This window comes from Carcharhinus amblyrhynchos, chromosome 1, assembly GCF_965287045.1.
Source record: "Carcharhinus amblyrhynchos chromosome 1, sCarAmb.v2.hapA, whole genome shotgun sequence".
NCBI classification, from domain to species: domain Eukaryota; kingdom Metazoa; phylum Chordata; class Chondrichthyes; order Carcharhiniformes; family Carcharhinidae; genus Carcharhinus; species Carcharhinus amblyrhynchos.
The window spans coordinates 68,463,686-68,485,879 of NC_137324.1; the positions used below are offsets into that span (position 1 = coordinate 68,463,686).

Here is a 22,194-nt window from a genome sequence, read left to right on the forward strand (position 1 = left end):
TCAGTTAAAACTATTGACAGCAAAGTTGAAACCAACTAGGTAATTTTTAATCAGGTAAATTCAGATAATCTCACAATATGCAGTAGAGTAACAGGTATTCTCTCTTCAGGTTGAATAAAGTGGTCCCAATGTGGTCTCCCCTATATTGGGTAGACTAAATGCAGACTGGGTGATTGCTTTGCTGAACACCTTTGCTCCCTCTGCAAGCATGACCCCAACCTTCCAGTTGCTTGTTATTTCTACTCAGCATCTTGCTCTCAAGCTCACGTGTCTGATAATTAGCCATGGATATCTAAAGAAATAAAGGAGGGTATCAAATTGAAAGAAAATGCGTAAAAAGTGGCAAAGATTACTGGAAACCTGGAGGACTGGGAAGTCTTTAAAGGTCAAAAGAAAGTCATGAAAAAAGCTATAAAGAAAGGTAAGATGGATTATAAGAGTAAACTAGCTCAGAATACAAAAACAAATAGCAAAAGTTTCTACAAATATATAAAACGAAAAAGAGTGGCTAAAGTAAACATTGGTCCTTTAGAAGATGAGAAGGGGGATGTAATAACTGGAACTGAGGAAATGGCTGAGGCATTGAGCAGGTATTTTATGTTGATCTTCACAGTGGAATTCACAAATAATATGTCAAAATTGATGACAGGAAAGCTATGGCAGGTAAGGACCTAGAAACTATCATTATCATGAAAGAGGTAATGTTGGGCAAGCTAATGGGGCTAAAGGTAAACATGTTTCCTGGCCCTGATGGATTGCATCCCAGGGTACTCAAAGAAATGGCAGGGGAAATAGCAAATGCACTACTGATAATTTACCAAAATTTGCTGGACTCTGGGGTGGTTCCCACCGATTGGAAAACAGCAAATGTGACGCCACCATTAAAAAAAGAGGTAGGCAAAAGGCGGGTAACTATAGGCCGGTTAGCTTAACTTCTGTAATAGATTCAAGCATTTTCCCTATCATCGAGGAAGAAATAGCAAGGATCTGGATATAAATTGTCCCATTAGTAAGACGCAGTGTGGGTTCATGAAGGACAAGTCTTGGACTAATTTACTGGAATTCTTTGAGAACGTTACATGTGCAGTGGACAGTGGGGAATCTGTGGATGTGGTGTATCTGGATTTCCAGAAGGCATCTGACAAGGTATGGCACCAAAGATTGCTGCATAAGATAAAGGTGCACTATGTTACGGGTAATGTATTAACATGGATAGAGGATTGGTTAACTAACAGGAAGCAAAGAGTGGAGGTAAATGGGTGTTTTTCTGGTTGGCGATCAGTGACTAGTGGTGTGCCTCAGGGATCAGTGTTGGGACTGCAATTGTTTACGATTTACATAGATGATTTGGAGTTGGGGACCAAGTGTAGTATGTCAAAATTCTCAGATAAACTATGATGAGTGGCAGAGCAAAGTGTGCAGAGTACACTGAAAGTCTGCAAAAGGATATAAATAGTCTAAGTGAGTGGGAAGAGTCTGACAGATGGACTACAATGTTGGTAAATGTGAGGTCATCCATTTTGGTAGGAATAACAACAAAATGGACAATTATTTAAATGGTAAAAAATTGCAACATGCTGTTGTTCAGAGGGACCTGGGTGTCCTTGTGCAAGGATCACAAGGAGTTAATTTGCAGGTACAGCAGGTAATTAAGAAGGCAAATTGAATTTTGTCCTTCATTGCTAGAGGGATGGAGTTTAAAAACAGGGAGGTTATTTTGCAGCTCTATAAGGTGCTGGTGAGGGCACACTTGGAGTTCTATTTACAGTTTTGGTCTCCTTACTTGCGAAAGGATATACTAGCACTGGAGGGAGTGCAGAGGAGATTCACTAGGTTGATTTTGGAATTGAGAGGTTGGCTTATAAGGAGAGACTGAGTAGATTGGGGTTATACTCATTGCATTTCAGAAGAACATGGGAAGATCTTATCTAATCCTTTCAATTTTATATTCTTCTATAAGACAGAAGCAGGGAAGTTGTTTTCACTGATAGGTGAAACTAGAACTAGGAGTCATGGCCTCAAAATAACGGAGGCAGATTTAGGACTGAGTTGAGGAGGAACTTCTTCACACTCAGGGTTGTGAATCTCTGAAATTCCCTGCCCAGTGAAGCAGTTAAGGCTACCTCGTTAAATGTTTTTAAGGCAAGGATAGATAAATTTTTGAACAGTAAAGGAATTAAGAATTATGGTGAGTGTGTGGGTAAGTGGAGCTGAGTTCCACGAAAAGATCAGCCAGGCTTTTAGTGAATGGCGGATCAGGCTCGAGGGGCCAGGTGGCCTGCTCCTAGTTCTTATGTTCTTATTTCTGTCTTCAGTTTGCTACAGCTATGTTGATGCTCGATGTGAACTGAAAAAACAACACCTCATCTTCAATTAGGCACGGTATAGCCCTATGGACTCAACATTGAGTTCAGCAAATTTAGTTTTGTGAACTTTTCTGCTCTGGCTTGACTTTCCTGATGTATTTTGCTCAGTTCATTTAATTAATCTGTTGACCACAGCATTAAGTTAATAGAATTTAATTAATGGTGTGGTCCTGGAAGTGGTTGCATGGGGAGGAAGTGGCATAATGATATTATCACTGGACTAGTAATCTTGAAACCCAAGGTGGAAAGCGGCTAATGTTACGCCGTTGTTTAAGAAGGGTGCCAGGCAAAAGGCAGGGAATTATAGGCCGGTTAGTTTAACGTCTGTTGTAGGTAAAATGTTAGAATCCGTCATCAAGCAGGAAATAGCGAGGCATCTTGAGGGGAATTGCTTGATAGAGCAGACGCAGCACGGTTTCGTTAAGGGGAAGTCGTGTCTGACAAATTTACTGGAGTTCTATGAGGATGTGTCTAGGGCGGTGGATAGAGGAGAGCCGGTGGATGTGGTCTTTCTTGATTTTCAGAAGGCGTTTGACAAGGTACCTCACAAGAGGTTATTGCAGAAGGTCAGGGGATATGGAGTTGGGGGTAGGGTGTTAACATGGATAGAGGATTGGTTGTCAAATAGGAGGCAGAGAGTGGGGGTCAATGGGTGCTATTCGGATTGGTGGTTGGTGACTAGTGGAGTGCCCCAGGGGTCAGTGCTGGGGCCTCAGCTATTTACCATTTATATAGATGATCTGGAGGAGGGAACCGAGTGTATGGTGTCGAAATTTGCTGATGACACCAAGATTGGTGGAACAGCAAATTGTGCGGAGGGTGTGGAGAGTCTGCAGAAGGATCTAGACAGGCTGGGCGAATGGGCCAGGAACTGGCAAATGGAATTTAATGTTGGCAAGTGCGAGGTAGTCCACTTTGGTAGGAATAATGGTAGGAAGGACTATTACTTACGTGGCGAAAAACTACAGCAGGCGACGGTGCAGAGGGACCTCGGGGTCCTTGTGCATGAGTCGCAAAAACCCAGCTTGCAGGTGCAGCAGGTGGTCAGGAAGGCGAATGGGATGCTGGCCTTCATAGCGAGGGGGATTGAATATAAAAGTAGGGAGGTCTTGCTGCAGCTGTATAGGGCATTGGTGAGGCCGCAGCTGGAGTAGGTGCAGCAGGTGGTCAGGAAGGCGACTGGGATGCTGGCCTTCATAGCGAGGGGGATTGAATATAAAAGTAGGGAGGTCTTGCTGCGGCTATATAGGGCATTGGTGAGGCCGCAGCTGGAGTAGGTGCAGCAGGTGGTCAGGAAGGCGAATGGGATGCTGGCCTTCATAGCGAGGGGGATTGAATATAAAAGTAGGGAGGTCTTGCTGCGGCTATATAGGGCATTGGTGAGGCCGCAGCTGGAGTACTGTGTGCAGTTTTGGGCGCCGTACTTACGCAAGGATATTTTGGCCTTGGAGGGAGTGCAGAGGAGGTTTACTAGGCTGATACCAGAGTTGAGGGGGTTGAGCTATGAGGAGAGGCTGAATAAACTAGGCTTCTGCTCGTTAGAGTTTAGAAGAATGAGGGGAGATCTCATTGAGACATATAAGATGATGAATGGGATGGATAGGATAGAGGTGGAGAGGTTCTTCCCGCTCAGAAAGGATAGTAGGACTAGGGGGCACAGCCTCAAGATAAAGGGGGGCGGTTTAGAACGGAGTTGAGGAAGAACTTCTTCACTCAAAGGGTGGTGAATCTCTGGAATTCTCTGCCCGTTGAAGTGGTGGAAGCTGCCTTGCTAAATATTTTTAAGACGCGGGTTGATGGGTTTTTGATAAGAGAGGGGATTAAGGGTTATGGGGAGAGGGCGGGAATGTGGAACTGAGCCACGACAGATCAGCCATGATCTTATTGAATGGCGGGGCAGGCTCGAAGGGCTAGATGGCCTACTCCTGCTCCTATTTCTTATGTTCTTATGTAATGCGCTGGAGACTGGAGTTCAAATCCCATTGTGGAAGATGGTTACAATTGAATTCAATGAAAATCTGGAATTATAACTCTAATGATGACAATGAAACCATTGCTGATTGAAACCATGGCCTAGGGGTGGGAAATAGATGTTGGCCCAGCCAGCGATGCCCACATCCCATGAACAAATGTAAAAAAAGGTGTCACGTAACAAGATGTCCAAGTGTACATCAGACCAAAGTTAGGGATTCTGATGTGGGGCATTATTTCCTGATTTAAAATCTTTCTTTTTGAATTAAAAAAAGTTTAGCCTATGTTCATCATGTCCTAGTGCATTCAAGCACCGTTTGTACAACATTATGTGTGAGGAACATCCAGCTGTACTGCCTGGTTACACATCTATATGCAAAAGCAGGTGGAGTGAGGTGATGGAGCTTTTTTTTTATTCATTTCGGATATGGGCATTACTGACTGGCCAACATTTATTGCCCATCCCTAGTTGCCCTTGAGAAGGTGGAGGTGAACTGACTTCTTGAGTTGCTGCAGTCCAAATACTACTATTAAGGAACGGTGATATACTTCCAAATCAGGATGGTGAGTGGCTTGGAAGGGATCTTGCAAGCAGTGGTGTTCCCATGTATCTGCTCTTGTCCTTCTAGATGGAAGTGGTCGTGGGTTTAGAAGGTGCTGTATAAGGACTTTGGTGAATTGTTGCAGTTCATCTTGTAGATTCTATGACAGGGAGTCAAGTATTTCTTGAAATGTAGTCACTGTTGTAATGAAGGGAACATGGCAGTGAGCTTGTGTACAACAAGTTCCTACAAATAACAGAGTGGTAGCAATTAGGTAATCTGTTTCCGGGTGCTCCGGTTTCCTCCCACAGTCTAAAGATGTGCAGGTTAGATTGATTGGCCGTGCTAAATTATCCCTTAGTGACAGGGAATGTGTAGGTTAGAGGGATTAGTGGGGTAAATGTGTGGGGATAGGGCCTGGGGTGGGTTTGCTGTCAGTGCAGACTTGATGGGCTGAATGGCCACCTCCTGCACTGTAGGGATTCTATCTAGATAGTACACACTGTTGCTACTGAGCATCAGAGTGAATGTTTGTAGATATGGTGCCAATCAAGCAGGCTGCTCTGTTCTGGATGGTGTTGAGCTGCACCCATCCAGGCAAGTGGGGAGTATTTTATCACACTCCTGATTTGTGCCTTGTAGATGACATTACATTGTGCTTGGGTGATGTTTGAGGCTGTCTTGTGAGTGCAGCTGATGAATCTGGCGTTGACGCACCTCCTGACAGCTTGGGCATACATGCCAAGTTGAAGGCAGCGGCCTTCCAGAGGAGTCCAATTTGACTCTTTCCTCTTTGGTTGCGGATCTCTGTCGGCTGTCCCGGTTCATTGGCTGTTTCACTGGGTCCGCTGTTGACCTCTTGGGGTTTGTGGAAGAACTCCTGTAGCCACATTCGCCTGATAAATTCTTCTATGTCCTCTGCGAGACTGATGGGGTCCAATTTAGTAGTGGGCAGAAATTGAGCCCTCGGCTGAGAACTTCGATTTCATCTGGTTGAAGTGTATGTTCCAACAATTTGACAATGGACTTCCCTGCAGTGGTACTATTTTCTACTGTAGTATCAGGGAAGGCTTGATTGCTGCTGGTAGTGATGCTGAGTTTCTCAAGCTTCCTGTTCTTGGTGTGTGTGTAGATGACGTAGTTCTGTTGTCTCGTCTACTTGGCAGTGTTTCGTAGCTGGTCTGCATCCTGAGCGCAAACTGAGAATATGGTCTCTATCTTGGTTTCCAGGATACAGCGTTTGCTGTAGAGCTGGTGTATGAGGTGGTTGAGGAGTGTGAGAGAGGCGCAACAGCAAAGTCTCTCAGCATAGTCTGTGTTGTAGATTGACCTGAGTGGGTGTGTGATCTGTAGTCCTTTTGGTATCTTGTCTGCTTTCTTGCATCTTTGTAGAAACTTGATATCTGTGTTGATATGCACGATCTTCTTGGCGATCCTCTCCACTTTGGGCTGCAATTTGGGGCGTTGGTGGTAGTCATGATGTGGAGATGCTGGTGTTGGACAGGCGTAGGCACAGTAAGAAGTCTCTCAACACCAGGTTAAATTCCAACAGACTTATTTGATCGCATGAGCTTTCGGAGTGCTGCCCCTTCATCAGGTGAGTGAAGGATTGGGTTCACAAACAGGGCATATATAGATATATATATTTATACTGACTTTTTAAGTGGGGAGAAGGACATACTTGTTACCTAATGAAGCTAAAATGAACAGACAATTGTGATCATATTTGTGGCATTATTCTATGTTTTTGATTTTTAAAAAATTACCTGAAGATGATCACCCTCTTAGCAGATGAGCTATGTGATTAAGATGCTATTCTGAATTGCTGATTAGAGCCTTAAGTACCTTAATCAGTGACAGTGTTCAGGTGTTTGATGTGAAATTACCCTTTTGAGGTACTGCAGTATTTTAGATCCATTATCAGTTTATACTGTTCATTTGTTTATTTTGTAACTGCTAAATGTCAATGAAACTCCTCAGCTACTTTTCTTATTGCCACCTTGTAGGTTAGTGACATTGGAAAACAGCCCATCAATCACTCCAGAACTACTTGGAATTTTTCAAAATATGTCTGCTTTACTTGGTAAGTATAGGTTAGTGTGGATCAGTTGCCTTGCATTGTGAAAGTTATACAGAAATGTTATTGGAACATTGTTTTCTGCACAATTGAATGTCTCTCAGTTCCACTTCTTTTATTCGTTGGCTAGGCCAGCATTTTTGCACATCCCTTGGTGTCCTTGAGAAGGTGATTGTAACTGCCTTCTTAAAACACTGTAGACCCTGAGGAGTCTTTTCACTTTACCTACTCAGGATAGAGGTTTGTCACTTTGGTTTCTCTTGCTCAATTAAATTTAGAGGGAGAGGGGATATATAAGATGAAAATAGATTTTTATATGATTTGTAAATTGACCTTCATATGAAATGTAGGCTGATATTTATACCTCTTGCTTTTACAAAAATTCTATCTGGAATGCCAATCACAGCCTATGTATTTGTTATTTATGTTAAAAAATGGTTATTTAGTAACTTATAAACTGCCAAGACTCCAAATATTTACTGAAAAGGCTAATAAAACTTTCTTTGTTCAATGAGAAATGATTATTTGGCAGTCTAGATGTGAGAGAACTCTTGGGGATGAGTGACCATCTTAAGGTAGACTTCTTTGTGAAGGTGGATAGTGATGTAGTTGATTCTGAGATCAGGATCCTGAATCTCAATAAAGGTAACTAATGGCATGAAACATAAATTGGCCATGAAAGATTGGGAAATATTTCTGAAAGGAAAGACAGTGGACAAGCAATAGCAGGCATTAAAGAACAAATAGGTGAACTCCAGAAGTTATTTATTTTTATTTGGCACAAGAGTGCTAAGGGAATTGGCTTACAGACCATGGCTTACCAGGGAAATTAGAGATAGTATCAGATTCAAGAAAGAAACATACAAATTGGCAAGAAAAAGCAATAGGCCTGAGGATTAGGAGCAGTTTAAAATTCAGCAAAGGAGGACCAAGGGATTGATTAAGAAGGAAAATATAGAGTATGAAAATAAGCTAATAAGGAACAAAAACAGTTTCTATAGGTATGAAAAAAAAACATTGACGAAAACAAGTATGTGTCCCTTAGATTCAGAAACAGGAGAATTCATAAAGGGGAATAGAGAAATAGCTGAGGAGTTAAATTTGTTCTTTGCTTCAGTCTTCACAAAGGAAAACATGAATAATATACCAGAAATTCTGAGAGAAGCAAGCTTTCATGAGGAGCTGAAGGAAATCCACATTAGTAGAGAAATGATTTGGGGGAAGTTGATGGGATGGAAAGTGGATAAATCTCCAGGTCTTGATAATCTTCATCCCAGTGTAGTGAAGGAAGTGGCCCTGGAAATAGTATATCCGTTGATGTGCTTTTTTCCAAAATTCTTTGGACTCTGGATTGGTTCTTACAAATTGGAGGGTAGTTTACGTAAACCTGTTTTTCAAAAAGGGAGGTAAAGAGAAAACCGGGAACTATAGACCAGTGGGCCGAACATCGGTACTGGGGAAGTTCCCACAGGCCGTTATCAAGGATTTTATAACTCAGCATTTGGAAGATAATGGTATAGTCAGACAAAGTCAGCATAGATTTATGAAAGGGAAATCATGCTTGACAAATCTATTGGAACCCTTTGAGGATGTAACTAATTAAGTTGACTGAGGAGAAGCAGTGGATGTGGTTTAGTTAGACTTTCGAAAGGCTTTCGACATAAAGACTGTTATGTAAAGTTAAAATAAAACCTGGGATTGAAGGTAATGTCTTGAGATGAATAGAAAGCTGGTTAGCAGTTAGGAAGCAAAGAGTTGGCATAAATTGGTCGCTTTCTGATTGGCGGTTAGTGACTACTGGGGTTCTGCAGGGATCTCTGCTAAGATTCCAACTGTTCACATTATATATTAGTAATTTGAAAGAGGGAATTGAATCCAAATTTGCAGATGACACAAAGTTGGGTGGGAGGGTGAGCTGTGAGGAGGATGCAGAAATGCTTCAGCATGATTTGGAAAAGCTGAGTGTGTGAACATCTGCATGGCAGATGCAGTATAATGTGGATAAACTAGGATTATTTTCACTGGAAAGACAAGGGGGAGACCTAATAAAGGTTTACAAAATTGAGAGGCATAGACAGGATGGATAGTCAGAGACTTTTTCCAAGGGTGTAATTGTCAATTACAAAGGGGCACAGGTTCAAGGTGAGAGGGGGAAAGTTTAAAGGGGATGTGCGGGGGAAGTTTTTCACTGTGTGTGGTAGGTGCCAGAAACATGCTGCCAGAGGAGATGTGGAAGAGGCACATTAGCAACGTTTAAGAGGCATCTGGAGGGGTACATGAATAGGGAGAGAATAGAGGGATAGGAGTGAGTAAAGACAGAAGAAATTTTCTTTAGTTTAGTCAGGACATCATGATTGGCACAGACTTAGAGGGCCAAAGGGCCTGTTTCTGTGTTGTACTTTTCTTTATTCTTGTGATCGTTGTCTGCACTTGTGTAGCACGAATATTACTTGCCACTTGTCTGCCCAATGCTGGATATTGTCTATGATTTGCTACGTTTGGACTTGGGCTCCTCTAACATCTGAGGAGTCATAAATAGTGCTGAACATTGTGCAGTTATCAGTGTACAATCCCATTTTTGACCTTATGATAGAAGGAAGATCATTGATTTGATTTATTATCACGTGTATTGTTTCTGCGGGCTATACAGACAAAACATGCTGTTCATAGAGAAGGAAAGGAAAGAGTGCAGAATGTAGTGTTACAGTCAAAGCTAGGGTGTAGAGAAGGATCGATTTAATGTGAGGAAGATCCATTCAAAAGTCTGATGGCACCAGAAAAGAAGTTGTTCTTTATTTGGTTGGTATGTGCTCTCAGACTTTTGTATCTTTTTCCCGACTGAGAAAGTGAAAGAGAGAATGTCCGGGGTGCATGGGGTTCTTAATTTTGCAGGCTGCTTTTTGGAAGCAGTGGGAAGTGTAGACAGTGTTGATGGGTGGTACATTGGTTTGAGTGATGGACTAGACTTTGTTCATGACCCTTTGTAGTTTCTTGCAGTGTTGTATAGAACAGGAGCCATACCAAGCTGTGATACAAGGACATAAGAACATAAGAAATAGGAGCAGGAGTAGGCCATCTAGCCCTTCGAGCCTGCCCCGCCATTCAATAAGATCATGGCTGATCTGAAGTGGATCAGTTCCACTTTGCCGCTTTCTCGCCGTAACCCTTAATTCCCTTGTTTGTCAAAAACCTATCTACCCGTGACTTAAATATATTTAGCGAGGCAGCCTCCACCATTTCAACAGGCAGAGAATTCCAGAGTTTCACCACCCTTTGAGTGAAGAAGTTCCTCCTCAACTCTGTTCTAAACTGCCCCCCACTTATCTTGAGGCTGTGCCCTCTAGTCCTGCTATCCTTTCTAAGCGGGAAGAATCTCTCTACCTCTACCCTATCCATCCCTTTCATTATCTTATACGTCTCTATAAGATCCCCCCTCATCCTTCGAAACTCCAACAAGTACAGACCCAGTCTCTTTAGTCTCTCTTCATAGTCCAACCCCCTCATCTCCAGTATCACCCTAGTGAACCTCCTCTGCACTCCCTCCAAGGCCAAAGTATCCTTGCGCAAGTGCGGCGACCAAAACTACACACAGTACTCCAGCTGCGGCCTCACCAGTGCCCTGTACAGTTGCAGCAAGATAGCCCTGCTTTTATATTCAATCCCCTTCGCTATAAAGGCCAGCATTCCATTTGCCGCCTTGATCACCTGCTGCACCTGCAGACTGGGATTTTGCAACTCATGCACAAGGACCCCCAGGTCCCTCTGCACCGTAGCATGTTGCAGCTTTTCGCCCTTTAAATAGTAATCCCTCCTACTATTATTTCTGCCAAAGTGGATAACCTCACACTTGCTAACATTGTACTCCATCTGCCAGATCCTTGCCCTCTCGCTCAGCCTATCCAGATCCCTCTGCAGACTTTCCACACCCTCTGCACAATTTGCTTTTCCGCTCATCTTTGTGTCGTCAGCAAATTTCGTTACCCTACACTCAGCTCCTTCCTCCAGATCATCTATATAAATGGTAAACAGTTGAGGCCCCAGCACTGATCCCTGCGGCACTCCACTAGTCACCAACCACCAACCAGAATAGCACCATTGATACCAACTCTCTGCCTCCTATTAGACAACCAATCCTCTATCCACACTAACACCTTACCCCCAACTCCATGCACCTTAACCTTCTGAAGCAACCTTTTGTGCGGCCCCTTATCAAACGCCTTTTGAAAATCGAGAAACACCACATCCACTGGTTCCCCTCTGTCTACTGCACTTGTCACATCCTCATAGAAATCCAATAAATTCGTCAAACACGACTTCCCCTTAATGAATCCGTGCTGCGTCTGCTCTATCAAACCATTCTTTTCTAGATGCCTCGCTATTTCTTCTTTGATGATGGATTCAAGCATTTTTCCAACTACGGACGTTAAACTAACCGGCCTATAATTCCCTGCCTTTTGTCTGCTTCCTTTTTTAAACAGCGGTGTAACATTAGCCATTTTCCAATCTTCCGGCACTTCCCCGGAATCCAGCGAAGTTTGGTAAATAATCACTAAGGCATCCACTATCACCTCTGCCATTTCCTTCAGAATCCTGGGATGCATTCCATCCGGTCCTGGGGACTTGTCCACCATCAGTCCCGTTAGTCTGTCAAAGGACATCCATCAGAGATGCCAAAAGATGATATTGGACCAAGCTAGAATCCTAGGCTAGCCACACAGACCCCTGCCAACAATGGCTAGGACTGCAAGACATGACAGGCCACAAGATGAAGGCATGTCAAATCCCCGGCTCCAACGCACCTCTCCCTGATGAGCTCAATGCCTGTTTTGAACAAGAGGTCAGCGAGAGCATGACCTCTACCCTGGAAGTCCTGAATGAACCTGCAACTGGGGTCACTATTGCAGATGTCAGAGCAGCTTTCTTAAAGGTCAACCCACGGAAAGTGACTAGCCCAGATGGGGTACTAGACGAGCACTCAGATCCTGCGTAGATCAGCTGGTGTGGGTATTCGCAGACATCTTCAACCTCTCTATCTGCTTTAAGAAGTTCAACCATCTTTCCAGTCCTTAAGAAAAACCTAGCAGCATACCTTAATGGCTATTGTCCAGTGCTCTGACAACCATCATTATGAAGTGCTTCGAAAGTCTGGTCATGGCATGAATCAATTCCAGCTTCCCAGACTATCTGGATCCACTACAGTTTGCCTACCGCCGCAACAGGTCCACAGTAGATGTCATCTCCCTGGCCCTGCACTCAATTCTGGACCACCTACGTAACAAGGACACCTATGTCAGACTCCTATTTATTGACTCCAGCTCAGCCTTCAACACCATTATTCACAAGAAACACATCTCCAAACTCCATGGCTTGGGCCTCAGCTCCACTGTCTACGACTGAATCCTGAACTTCCTAACTCACAGACTACAATCAGTGAGGGTAGGCAACAACATCTCCTGCACGATCATCCTTGACACTGGTACCCACAAGGCTACGTTCTCAGTCCCCTAATATACTCCTATACATCTATGACTGTGTAGCCAAATTCCCCTCCAACTCAATTTTGAAATTTGCTGACGACACCACCATAGTGGGTTGGATCTCAGAGTACACCAATGAGATAGAGAATCTGTTGAAGTGGTGCGGCAATAATAATCTCTCCCTCAATGTCAACAAAACAAAGGAGATTGTCATCGACATCAAGAAGTTGTAGAGGAGAACATGCCCTTGTCTACATCAACAGGGATGAAGTGGAAAGGATCGAGAGCTTCAAGATTTTAGGTGTCCAGATCACCACCAATCTCTCCTGGTCCCTCCCCCCATGCCGACACTGTGGTTAAGAAAGCCCACTAACTCCTCCACGTTCTCAGACTAAGGAAATTTGGCATGTCAGCTACGACTCTCACCAACTTTTACAGACGCACCATAGAAAGCATCCTTTCTGGTTATAACACAGCTTGGTTTGGCTATTGCTCTGCCCAAGACTGCAAGGAACTGCAAAAGGTTGTGAATGTAGCCCAATCCATCATGCAAACCAGCCTCCCATCCATAGACTCTAAGAACATAAGAAATAGGAGCAGGAGTAGGCCATCCAGCCCTTCGAGCCTGCCCCGCCATTCAATAAGATCATGGCTGATCTGTCGTGTCTCAGTTCCACATTCCCGCCCTCTCCCCATAACCCTTAATCCCCTCTCTTATCAAAAACCCATCAACCCGCGTCTTAAAAATATTTAGCGAGGCAGCCTCCACCACTTCAACGGGCAGAGAATTCCAGAGATTCACCACCCTTTGAGTGAAGAAGTTCCTCCTCAACTCCGTTCTAAACCGCCCCCCCCCTTTATCTTGAAGCTGTGCCCCCTAGTCCTACTATCCTTTCTGAGCGGGAAGAGTCTCTCCACCTCTATCCTATCCATCCCATTCATCATCTTATACGTCTCAATGAGATCTCCCCTCATTCTTCTAAACTCTAACGAGTACAAGCCTAGTTTATTCAGCCTCTCCTCATAGCTCAACCCCCTCAACTCCGGCATCAGCCTAGTAAACCTCCTCTGCACTCCCTCCAAGGCCAAAATATCTTTGCGCAGGTGCGGCGCCCAAAACTGCACACAGTACTCCAGCTGCGGCCTCACCAATGCCCTATACAGCTGCAGCAAGACCTCCCTACTTTTATATTCAATCCTCCTCGCTATGAAGGCCATCATCCCATTTGCCTTCCTGACCACCTGCTGCACCTGCAAGCTGGGTTTTTGCGACTCATGCACAAGGACCCCAAGGTCCCGCTGCACCGTCGCCTGCTGCAGTTTTTCGCCACGTAAGTAATAATCCTCCCTACCATTATTCCTACCAAAGTGGACCACCTCGCACTTGCCAACACTAAATTCCATTTGCCATTTCCTGGCCCATTCGCCCAGCCTATCTAGATCCTTCTGTAGACCCTCCGCACAATTTGCCGTTCCACCAATCTTGGTGTCATCAGCAAATTTCGACACCCTACACTCGGTTCCCTCCTCCAGATCATCTATATAAATGGTAAAAAGCTGAGGCCCCAGCACCGACCCCTGGGGCACTCCACTAGTCACCATCCGCCAATCCGAATAGCACCCGTTGACCCCCACTCTCTGCCTCCTATTTGACAACCAATCCTCTATCCATGCTAACACCCTACCCCCAACTCCATGTCCCCTGACCTTCTGCAATAACATCTTGTGAGGTACCTTGTCAAACGCCTTCTGAAAATCAAGAAAGACCACATCCACCGGCTCTCCTCTATCCACCGCCCTAGACACATCCTCGTAGAACTCCAGTAAATTTGTCAGACACGACTTCCCTTTAACGAAACCGTGCTGCGTCTGCTCTATCAAGCAATTCCTCTCAAGATGCCTCGGTATTTCCTCCTTGATGACGGATTCTAACATTTTACCTACAACAGACGTTAAACTAACCGGCCTATAATTCCCTGCCTTTTGCCTGGCACCCTTCTTAAACAACGGCGTAACATTAGCCGCTTTCCAATCTTCCGGCACTTCCCCGGAATCCAGCGACGTCTGGAAAATAACCACCAAGGCATCCACTATCACCTCCGCCATTTCTTTCAGAACCCTCGGATGCATTCCATCCGGTCCTGGGGACTTGTCCACAATCAGCCCCTCCAGTCTGTCGCGCACCTCTACTCTAGTAACAGTAATGTCATTAAGACCCTCCAGTCCTACCACCTTTCCATCTCTAACACCCGGCAAATTATTCACGTCCTCCTCCGTGAAGACAGAAACAAAAAATTTATTCAGGATCTCAGCCATATCCCCATCCCCTACCGCTAAGTCTCCCTTCTCATCCTCTAAGGGACCAACGTTCACCCTAGCCAGCCTCTTCCTTTTTATATATTTATAAAAACTCTTGCTATCCTTTTTTATATTAAGCGCTAGCCCAGCTTCATAGTTTCTCCCACCCTTCTTTATCAACTTCTTTGTCAATCTTTGTTGACATTTAAACCTCTCCCAATCCTCTTCTCGCCCACTACTCTTAGCTACTCTAAACGTCCCGCTGCCTCAGCAAAGATGCCAGTATAATTTAGGACCCCACACATCCCGGACATTCTCAGTTCCACCTTCTTCCGTTGGGAAAAAGATACAAAAATCTGAGGTAATGTACCACCCGACTCAAGAACAGCTTCTTCAGTACTGCCATCAAACTTTTGAATCAAACCTTGCATTAAGTTGATCTTCCTCTACACTCTAGCTACGACTGTAACATTCTGCACTCTCTTGTTTCCTTCTCTATGAATGGTATGTTTTGTCTGGAGTGGGCAAGAAACGATACTTTTCACTGTAAACTAATATATGTGACAGTAAATCAAATTAAAAGAAAACAACCAGAAAAATGCTTTCTAGGCTGCATCTGTAAAAGTTGATGAGAGTTGTGGACATGCCAAGTTACCATAATCTTCTGAGAAAGAAGGGCTGGAGGCCTTTCTTAACTATAGTGTTGGCATGGGGGCTGGGACAGGTTGTTGGTTATCTGGACATCTAAAAACTTAAAGCTCTTGACCATGTCCCCATTGATATAGATAGGGGCACGTGCTCCACAATGCTTCCTGAAGTCGATGACTACCTCCTTTGTTTTATTGTCATCGAGGGAGAAATCTGATGAAACAGCTGTAGATTGTTGGGCCGAGGCACAACTCTGAGGAGCTCCTGCCATGATGTTCAGGAGCTGACATGGCTATCCTCCACCAACCATCTTCATTTGTGCTAGGCTAGTCCAACTAGCAGCAACTTTTTATCCTGACCCCATTGACTCCAGTTTTGCTAGGGGTCCTTGAAGACACACTTGGTCAAATGTGGCCTTGATATCTAGGGCAGTTACCCTCACCTCACCTCAAGAGTTCAGTTCTTTTGTCCATGTTTTAACCAAGGCTGTAATGAGAACAAAGAAAATTACAGCACAGGATGCCCGACTTAATTAAAACCCTCTATCCTTCCGGGGACCATATCCCTCTATTCCCATCCTATTCATGTACTTGTCAAGACACCCCTTAAAAGTCACTACCATATCCACTTCCACTACCTCCCCTGGCAATGAGTTCCAGGCACCCACTACTCTGTGTAAAAAAAAAAATCTGCCTTGTACATCTGGAATGAGCTGCCAGATAAAGTGGTAAATGCAGGGTCACTTTTAACATTCGCAGGTCAGCGGGACTAGGCAAAAAAATGGTTTGGCACAGACAAGAAGGGCCAAAAGGCCTGTTTCTGAGCTGTAATTTTCTATCGTTCTATCACCTTTAAATCTTGCCCCTTGCACCTCAAACCTATGCCCCCTAGTAATTGACTCTTCCATCCTGTGAAAAAGCTTCTGACTATCCAGAGGTCAGGAACTGACTGGCCAAGGCGGGACTCAACTGAGCGTCAATGTGCAAGTTATTGCTAAGCAAGTGCTGTGTAATAGCACTCTTCATGATACCCTCTGTCACTTTGCTGATGATTGAGAGTAGATTGATGGAGTGGGAATTGGCCAGATTGAATTTGTCCTGCTTTTTGTGTGTAGGACATGCCTGGGCAATTTTCCACATTGTTGAGTAGATGCCAGTGTTGTTACTGATGTAGAACAGCTTCCCCAGGGGTGGCAAACCCTGGAGCTCAAGTCTTCAGTATTATTGCTGGAATATTATCAAGGCCATATCTTTGCTGTATCTAGTGCCTTCAGCCATTTCTTGAAGTTGTGGAGCAAATTGAATTGGCTGAAGACTGACATCTGTGGTGCTGGGAATGGAGGCCGGGCTGGGTCATCAACTTGGCACTTCTGGCTTAAGATTGCTGTGATGCTTCAGCCTTATCTTTTGCACTGATGTGCTGGGTATATCATTGAGGATGGTGATGCTTAATGTTTAAGTTTAAAGTTTATTTATTAGTGTCACAAGTAGGCTTACCTTAACACTGCAACAGACTTACTGTGAAAATCCCCTAGTTGCCACACTCTGGCACCTGGTCTGGTACACTGAGTGAGAATTTAGCAAGGCCAGTGCACCTAACCAGCATGTCTTTCAGACTGTTGGGGGGGAAACCAAGACACCCAGAGAAAACCCTTGCTGATGCTGCAGGGAGAATGTACAGGCTCCTCATAGACGGTGATCCAAGCCAGGAATCAAACCCGGGTCCCTGGCACTGAGAGGCAACAGTACTAGCCGCTGTGCCACCCTTGTGGAACCTCATCCACAAATGAGTTATGGCAGAACTGTAGAGCCAAGATCTGATCTGTTATTGGATCGCTTAGCTCTGTCCTTCATTTGCTGCTTATAGTGTTTGGCATGCAAAGTAGGTTTCACCAAGTTGACAATTTTTAGGTACGCTTGGTGTTGCTCCTGGCATCACCTCCTGCATTCTTCATTGAACCAGGGTTGGTCCCCTGTCTTGATGGTAATGGTAGAGTCGGGGGTATGGCAGGCCATGAGGTTACAGATTGTAATCAAGTACAATTCTGCTGCTACTGATGATCCACAGCGTATCTTGGAAGCCCTGTCTTGAGTTGCTGGGTCTGCCCGAAGTATATACCCATTAGCACAGTGATAGTGCCACAGAGAACAATGGAAGGTATCCTCAATGTGAAAACAACTTAATCTCCACAAGGGCTGCAATGGTCATGGACAGATGCATTTGTGGCAGACAGGTTGGTGAGGATGAAGTCCAGTTTTTCACATGTTGGTGCAGACTCGATGGGCCAGAGGGCCTCTTCTGTACTGTTTGATTCTATAATTTCAAATATATTTTTCCTCTTTTGTTGGTTCCCTCACATCTTGCTGCAGACCCACACTAGCACCTGTGTCCTGGAGCACTCGACCAGCTCAGCTTGTGGTGGTTCTATTAAGCCACTCTTGGTAATGGGCAATGAAGTCCTCCACCCAGAATGAGTGCATTCTGTGCCCTTGCCCCTAAAGTGCTTCCTCCAAGTGAGGTTCATCATGCAGGAATACTGATTCATCAGTGAGGGGGGGTGGTGATGGGAGTCCTAGTAAATCCTAGTAAATTTTTTCTGCACTGTTTATAGTTTAATAATATTCTTTCTATAGCAGGTGATCAGAACTGTACACAGTATTTCAAGTGTGGCCTTACTAATGTCTTATACAACTTCAACAAGACACCCCAATGCCTGTATTCAATTTTCTGACCAATGAAACCAAGCATGCCAAATGCTGCCTTCACCATCCTGTCCACCTGTGACTCCACTTTTGAAGGGCTATGAACCTGCACCCCAAGATCTCTTTGTTCTATAACTGTCCCCGACATCCTATCATTAACTGAGTCAGTCTTGCCGTGGTTCGATCTACCAAAATGCATCACCTCTCACTTATCTAAATTAAACTCCATCTGCCACTCAGCCCACTGGCCCAATTGATCAAGATCCCTTCGCAATTCTAGATAACCCCCTTCACTGCCACCAATCTTGGTGTTATCTGCAAACTTACTAAGCATGCCTCCATGTCAACAGTGACATGAGAAAAAAAATTGTTATGCAGCAAGTGGTTTGGACCTGGGATGCACTGCCTGAGGCAATGCTGGAGGCACATTCAATTGTGGCTGTCAAAAGGAAATTGGAAAATTATCTGAAGTTAGAATAATTGCTAGACTGTGAGAAATAGGCCAGGAAGTGCGGCAACTGGTAGTTACTCTTACAGAGAGCCAATACAGACATCTTGGATCAAATGACTGTCACGAGAGTGGCACAGTGGTTAGCATTGCTGCCTCAAGTGCCAGGGACTGGGATCCAATTCCAGCCTCAAGTTACTGTCTGTGGAGTTTGCATATTCTCCCATGTCTGCATGAGTTTCCTCCAGGTGCTGCGGTTTCCTCCCACAGTCTAAAGATGTGCGGGTTATGTTGATTGCCATGCTAAATTGACCCTAGTGTCAAGGGAATAGCAGGTAAATATGTGGGGTTATGGGAATAGGGCCTGGGTGGGATTGAGGTTGGTGTAGACTTGATGGGCTGAAGGCCTCCTGTAGGGATTCTGTGATTCTATTTTATGATTCCATTGCTCAATCAAGGGGTTTCAAACCTGGATGGGCAATTGGAAGATGGAGGGAAAATACCAGGGAGGGGAGAAGTAGATGTTGGCATGATTAGCTGATGAGAAGGAAAAGAACAAAGAACAGTACAGCATAGGAAACAGGCCCTTTGGCCCTCCAAGCCTGTGCCGCTCATTGGTCCGACTAGACCATTTGTTTGTATCCCTCTATTTCCAGTCTGCTCATGACTATCCAGGTAATTCTTAAATGATGCCAGCGTGTCTGCCTCCACCACCCTCTGTGTAAAAAAAACGAAAAAAAATAGAGACAAGAGCCAAAGAGGTGAAAGACTCTGTTTCTCACTGATTTATTGATATTTGAATAATTGGCTGCCAAATTTATGTTCGCATGTAAAATGGAGGTTGAAAAGATGATATTCCTTATGAATTTTGGCACATTACAGATAATTATTTTTGCAATTCAGTTATGTTTAAATTGAAAAGTGGATATAATGGAGCTGCTTCATTCTTCCATGAATGGATGTGGCTGTTTTCCTGAGTAGAATGTCAGTATTTGTGATATGGCAGTTTTTATTTCCAAGATGAATCAAGAAATGGTTAAGGGTGAAAGAGGTTATAAATCTGCACTTTTCTTCACAGTACATAGAAAATCAGTTTAGGCGTTGAAATAATCTGGTTTAACTGAAAATATTGACGCAATATAATTGACTTATCATGCTATTGCTGTACCAGAATGTTCCACTGCAGATATCTAAGTGCATGTAGATTAAAGGATTGTTTTTGATGTCAGTTAATATTGTGTAATAGGGGAGTGGTGCATAAACCTTCCCTAAATCAGGAGTAAGCAGTTCCAACAGTTCGTTTACTACCTCTGTGCGAACTTTTTCTCTTTTCAGAAATCTTCTGTAAAGTTTACTTTTGCTTAGTTACCAGCACTTTTTCTTGAAAAATATTTGCAAAGTCTCAGCATTTATTCATCAAGAAGCACCTCAGTTTGTTAGGTGCAATTAAAATCCACTAGAGGATCTGTTGGTTTTCAACTTGCATGATAAGCTATAGCTAATTTCTAGTGTCTGAAAACTTATGCAGCTTTGAGGCATTCCAGAACTGTTGGTAGTGTCATACTTTCTACTGGCTTAACAAAAGGTAATGCACTGTGGATGTGTTGTCTGGATGCCTGTCCTGTGTACATCATCAAAATTAGCAGAGTCACAGAGAAACATTGGTTATAATTTATCCACAACATATTTATCTATCTTCCAGTTAAGGAAAGTATTGGCTTGCATATATTGAAATACTTCAAATATTCAATTCATTTTGAAGAGCTGCACCTATTACATAAACAATGCAATAAATATTTATAGTCCTGCAAGATTCAAAAATGAGATGAATGACCAGTTTTATTTATTTTGGCTCAGGGAGGAAGTATTTGATTTGATTTATTATTGTCACATGTATTAGTACACAGTGAAAGTATTATTTCTTGTGCGCTATACAGACAAAGCATACCGTTCATAGCGAAGGAAATGAAAGAGTGCAGAATGTAGTGTTACAGTCATAGCTAGCATGTAGAGAAAGGTCAACTTAATGCAAGGTAAGTTCATTCAAAAGCCTGACAGCAGCAGAAAGAAGCTGTTCATGAGTCGGTTGATACATGACCTCAGACTTCTGTATCTTTTTCCCGATGGAAGGAAGTGGAAGAGAGAATGTCCAGGGTATAAGAACATAAGAACGTAAGAAATAGGAGCAGGAGTAGGCCATCTAGCCCTTCGAGCCTACCCCACCATTCAATAAGATCATGGCTGATCTGTCGTGGCTCAGTTCCACTTTCCCGCCCTCTCCCCATAACCCTTAATCCCCTCTCTTATCAAAAACCCATCAACCCGCTTCTTAAAAATATTTAGCAAGGCAGCCTCCACCACTTCAACGGGCAGAGAATTCCAGAGATTCACCACCCTTTGAGTGAAGAAGTTCCTCCTCAACTCCGTTCTAAACCACCTCCCCTTTATCTTGAGGCTTTGCCCCCTAGTCCTACTGTCTTTTTTGAGCGGGAAGAGTCTCTCCACCTTTATCTTATCCATCCCATTCATCATCTTATACGTCTCAATGAGATCTCCCCTCATTCTTCTAAACTCTAGCGAGTACAAGCCTAGTTTATTCAGCCTCTCCTCATAGCTCAACCCCCTCAACTCCGGTATCAGCCTAGTAAACCTCCTCTGCACTCCCTCCAAGGCCAAAATATCCTTGCGCAGGTGCGGCGCCCAAAACTGCACACAGTACTCCAGCTGCGGCCTCACCAATGCCTTATACAGCTGCAGCAAGACCTCCCTACATTTATATTCAATCCTCCTCGCTATGAAGGCCAGCATCCCATTTGCTTCCTGACCACCTGCTGCACCTGCAAGCTGGGTTTTTGCGACTCATGCACAAGGACCCCGAGGTCCCTCTGCACCGTCGCCTGCTGCAGTTTTTCGCCACGAAAGTAATAGTCCTTCCTACCATTCTTCCTACCAAAGTGGACCACCTCACACTTGCCAACATTAAATTCCATTTGCCATTTCCTGGCCCATTCGCCCAGCCTATCTAGATCCTTCTGCAGACTCTCCACACCCTCCGCACAATTTGCCTTTCCCCCAATCTTGGTGTCATCAGCAAATTTCGACACCCTACACTCGGTTCCCTCCTCCAGATCATCTATATAAATGGTAAATAGCTGAGGCCCCAGCACCGACCCCTGGGGCACCCCACTAGTCACCAACCGCCAATCCGAATAGCACCCATTGACCCCCACTCTCTGCCTCCTATTTGACAACCAATCCTCTATCCACGCTAACACCCTACCCCCAACTCCATGTCCCCTGACCTTCTGCAATAACCTCTTGTGAGGTACCTTGTCAAATAATTGAGGATCCCACATACCTTGTATGTGGGATCCTCAATTATACTGGCTGCTTTGCTGAGGCAGCTGTAAGTCTAGACAGAGTCAATGGATGGGAGGCTGGCTGGCATGATGGATCGGTGACATTTGTGATCTTTTGTAGTTCCTTGCGGTCTTGGGCAGAGCTGGAGCTGTGATACAACCAGAAAGAATACTTTCTATGGTGCATCTGTAAAGGCTGGTGAGAGTTGTAGCCAAATTTCCTTAGTCTTCTGAGAAAATAGAGGCGTTGGTGGGCTTTCTTAACTACAGTGTCAGCACGTGAGACCAGGATAGGATGTTGGTGAT

General features: G+C 44.2%; 1 protein-coding gene across 3 annotated transcripts in view; it reads left to right on the forward strand.

The window, feature by feature from the left end:
* The window catches only part of ipo11 (importin 11), a 593,411-nt gene that overhangs the window by 302,943 nt on the left and 268,274 nt on the right, over positions 1–22,194 (forward strand). For all 3 annotated transcript variants that reach the window (XM_080186460.1, XM_080186476.1, XM_080186468.1), the window contains one exon: positions 6,886–6,962. In XM_080186460.1, coding sequence (XP_080042586.1) covers positions 6,886–6,962 — 77 coding nt within the window. The remainder of the gene's footprint in view (positions 1–6,885; positions 6,963–22,194) is intronic.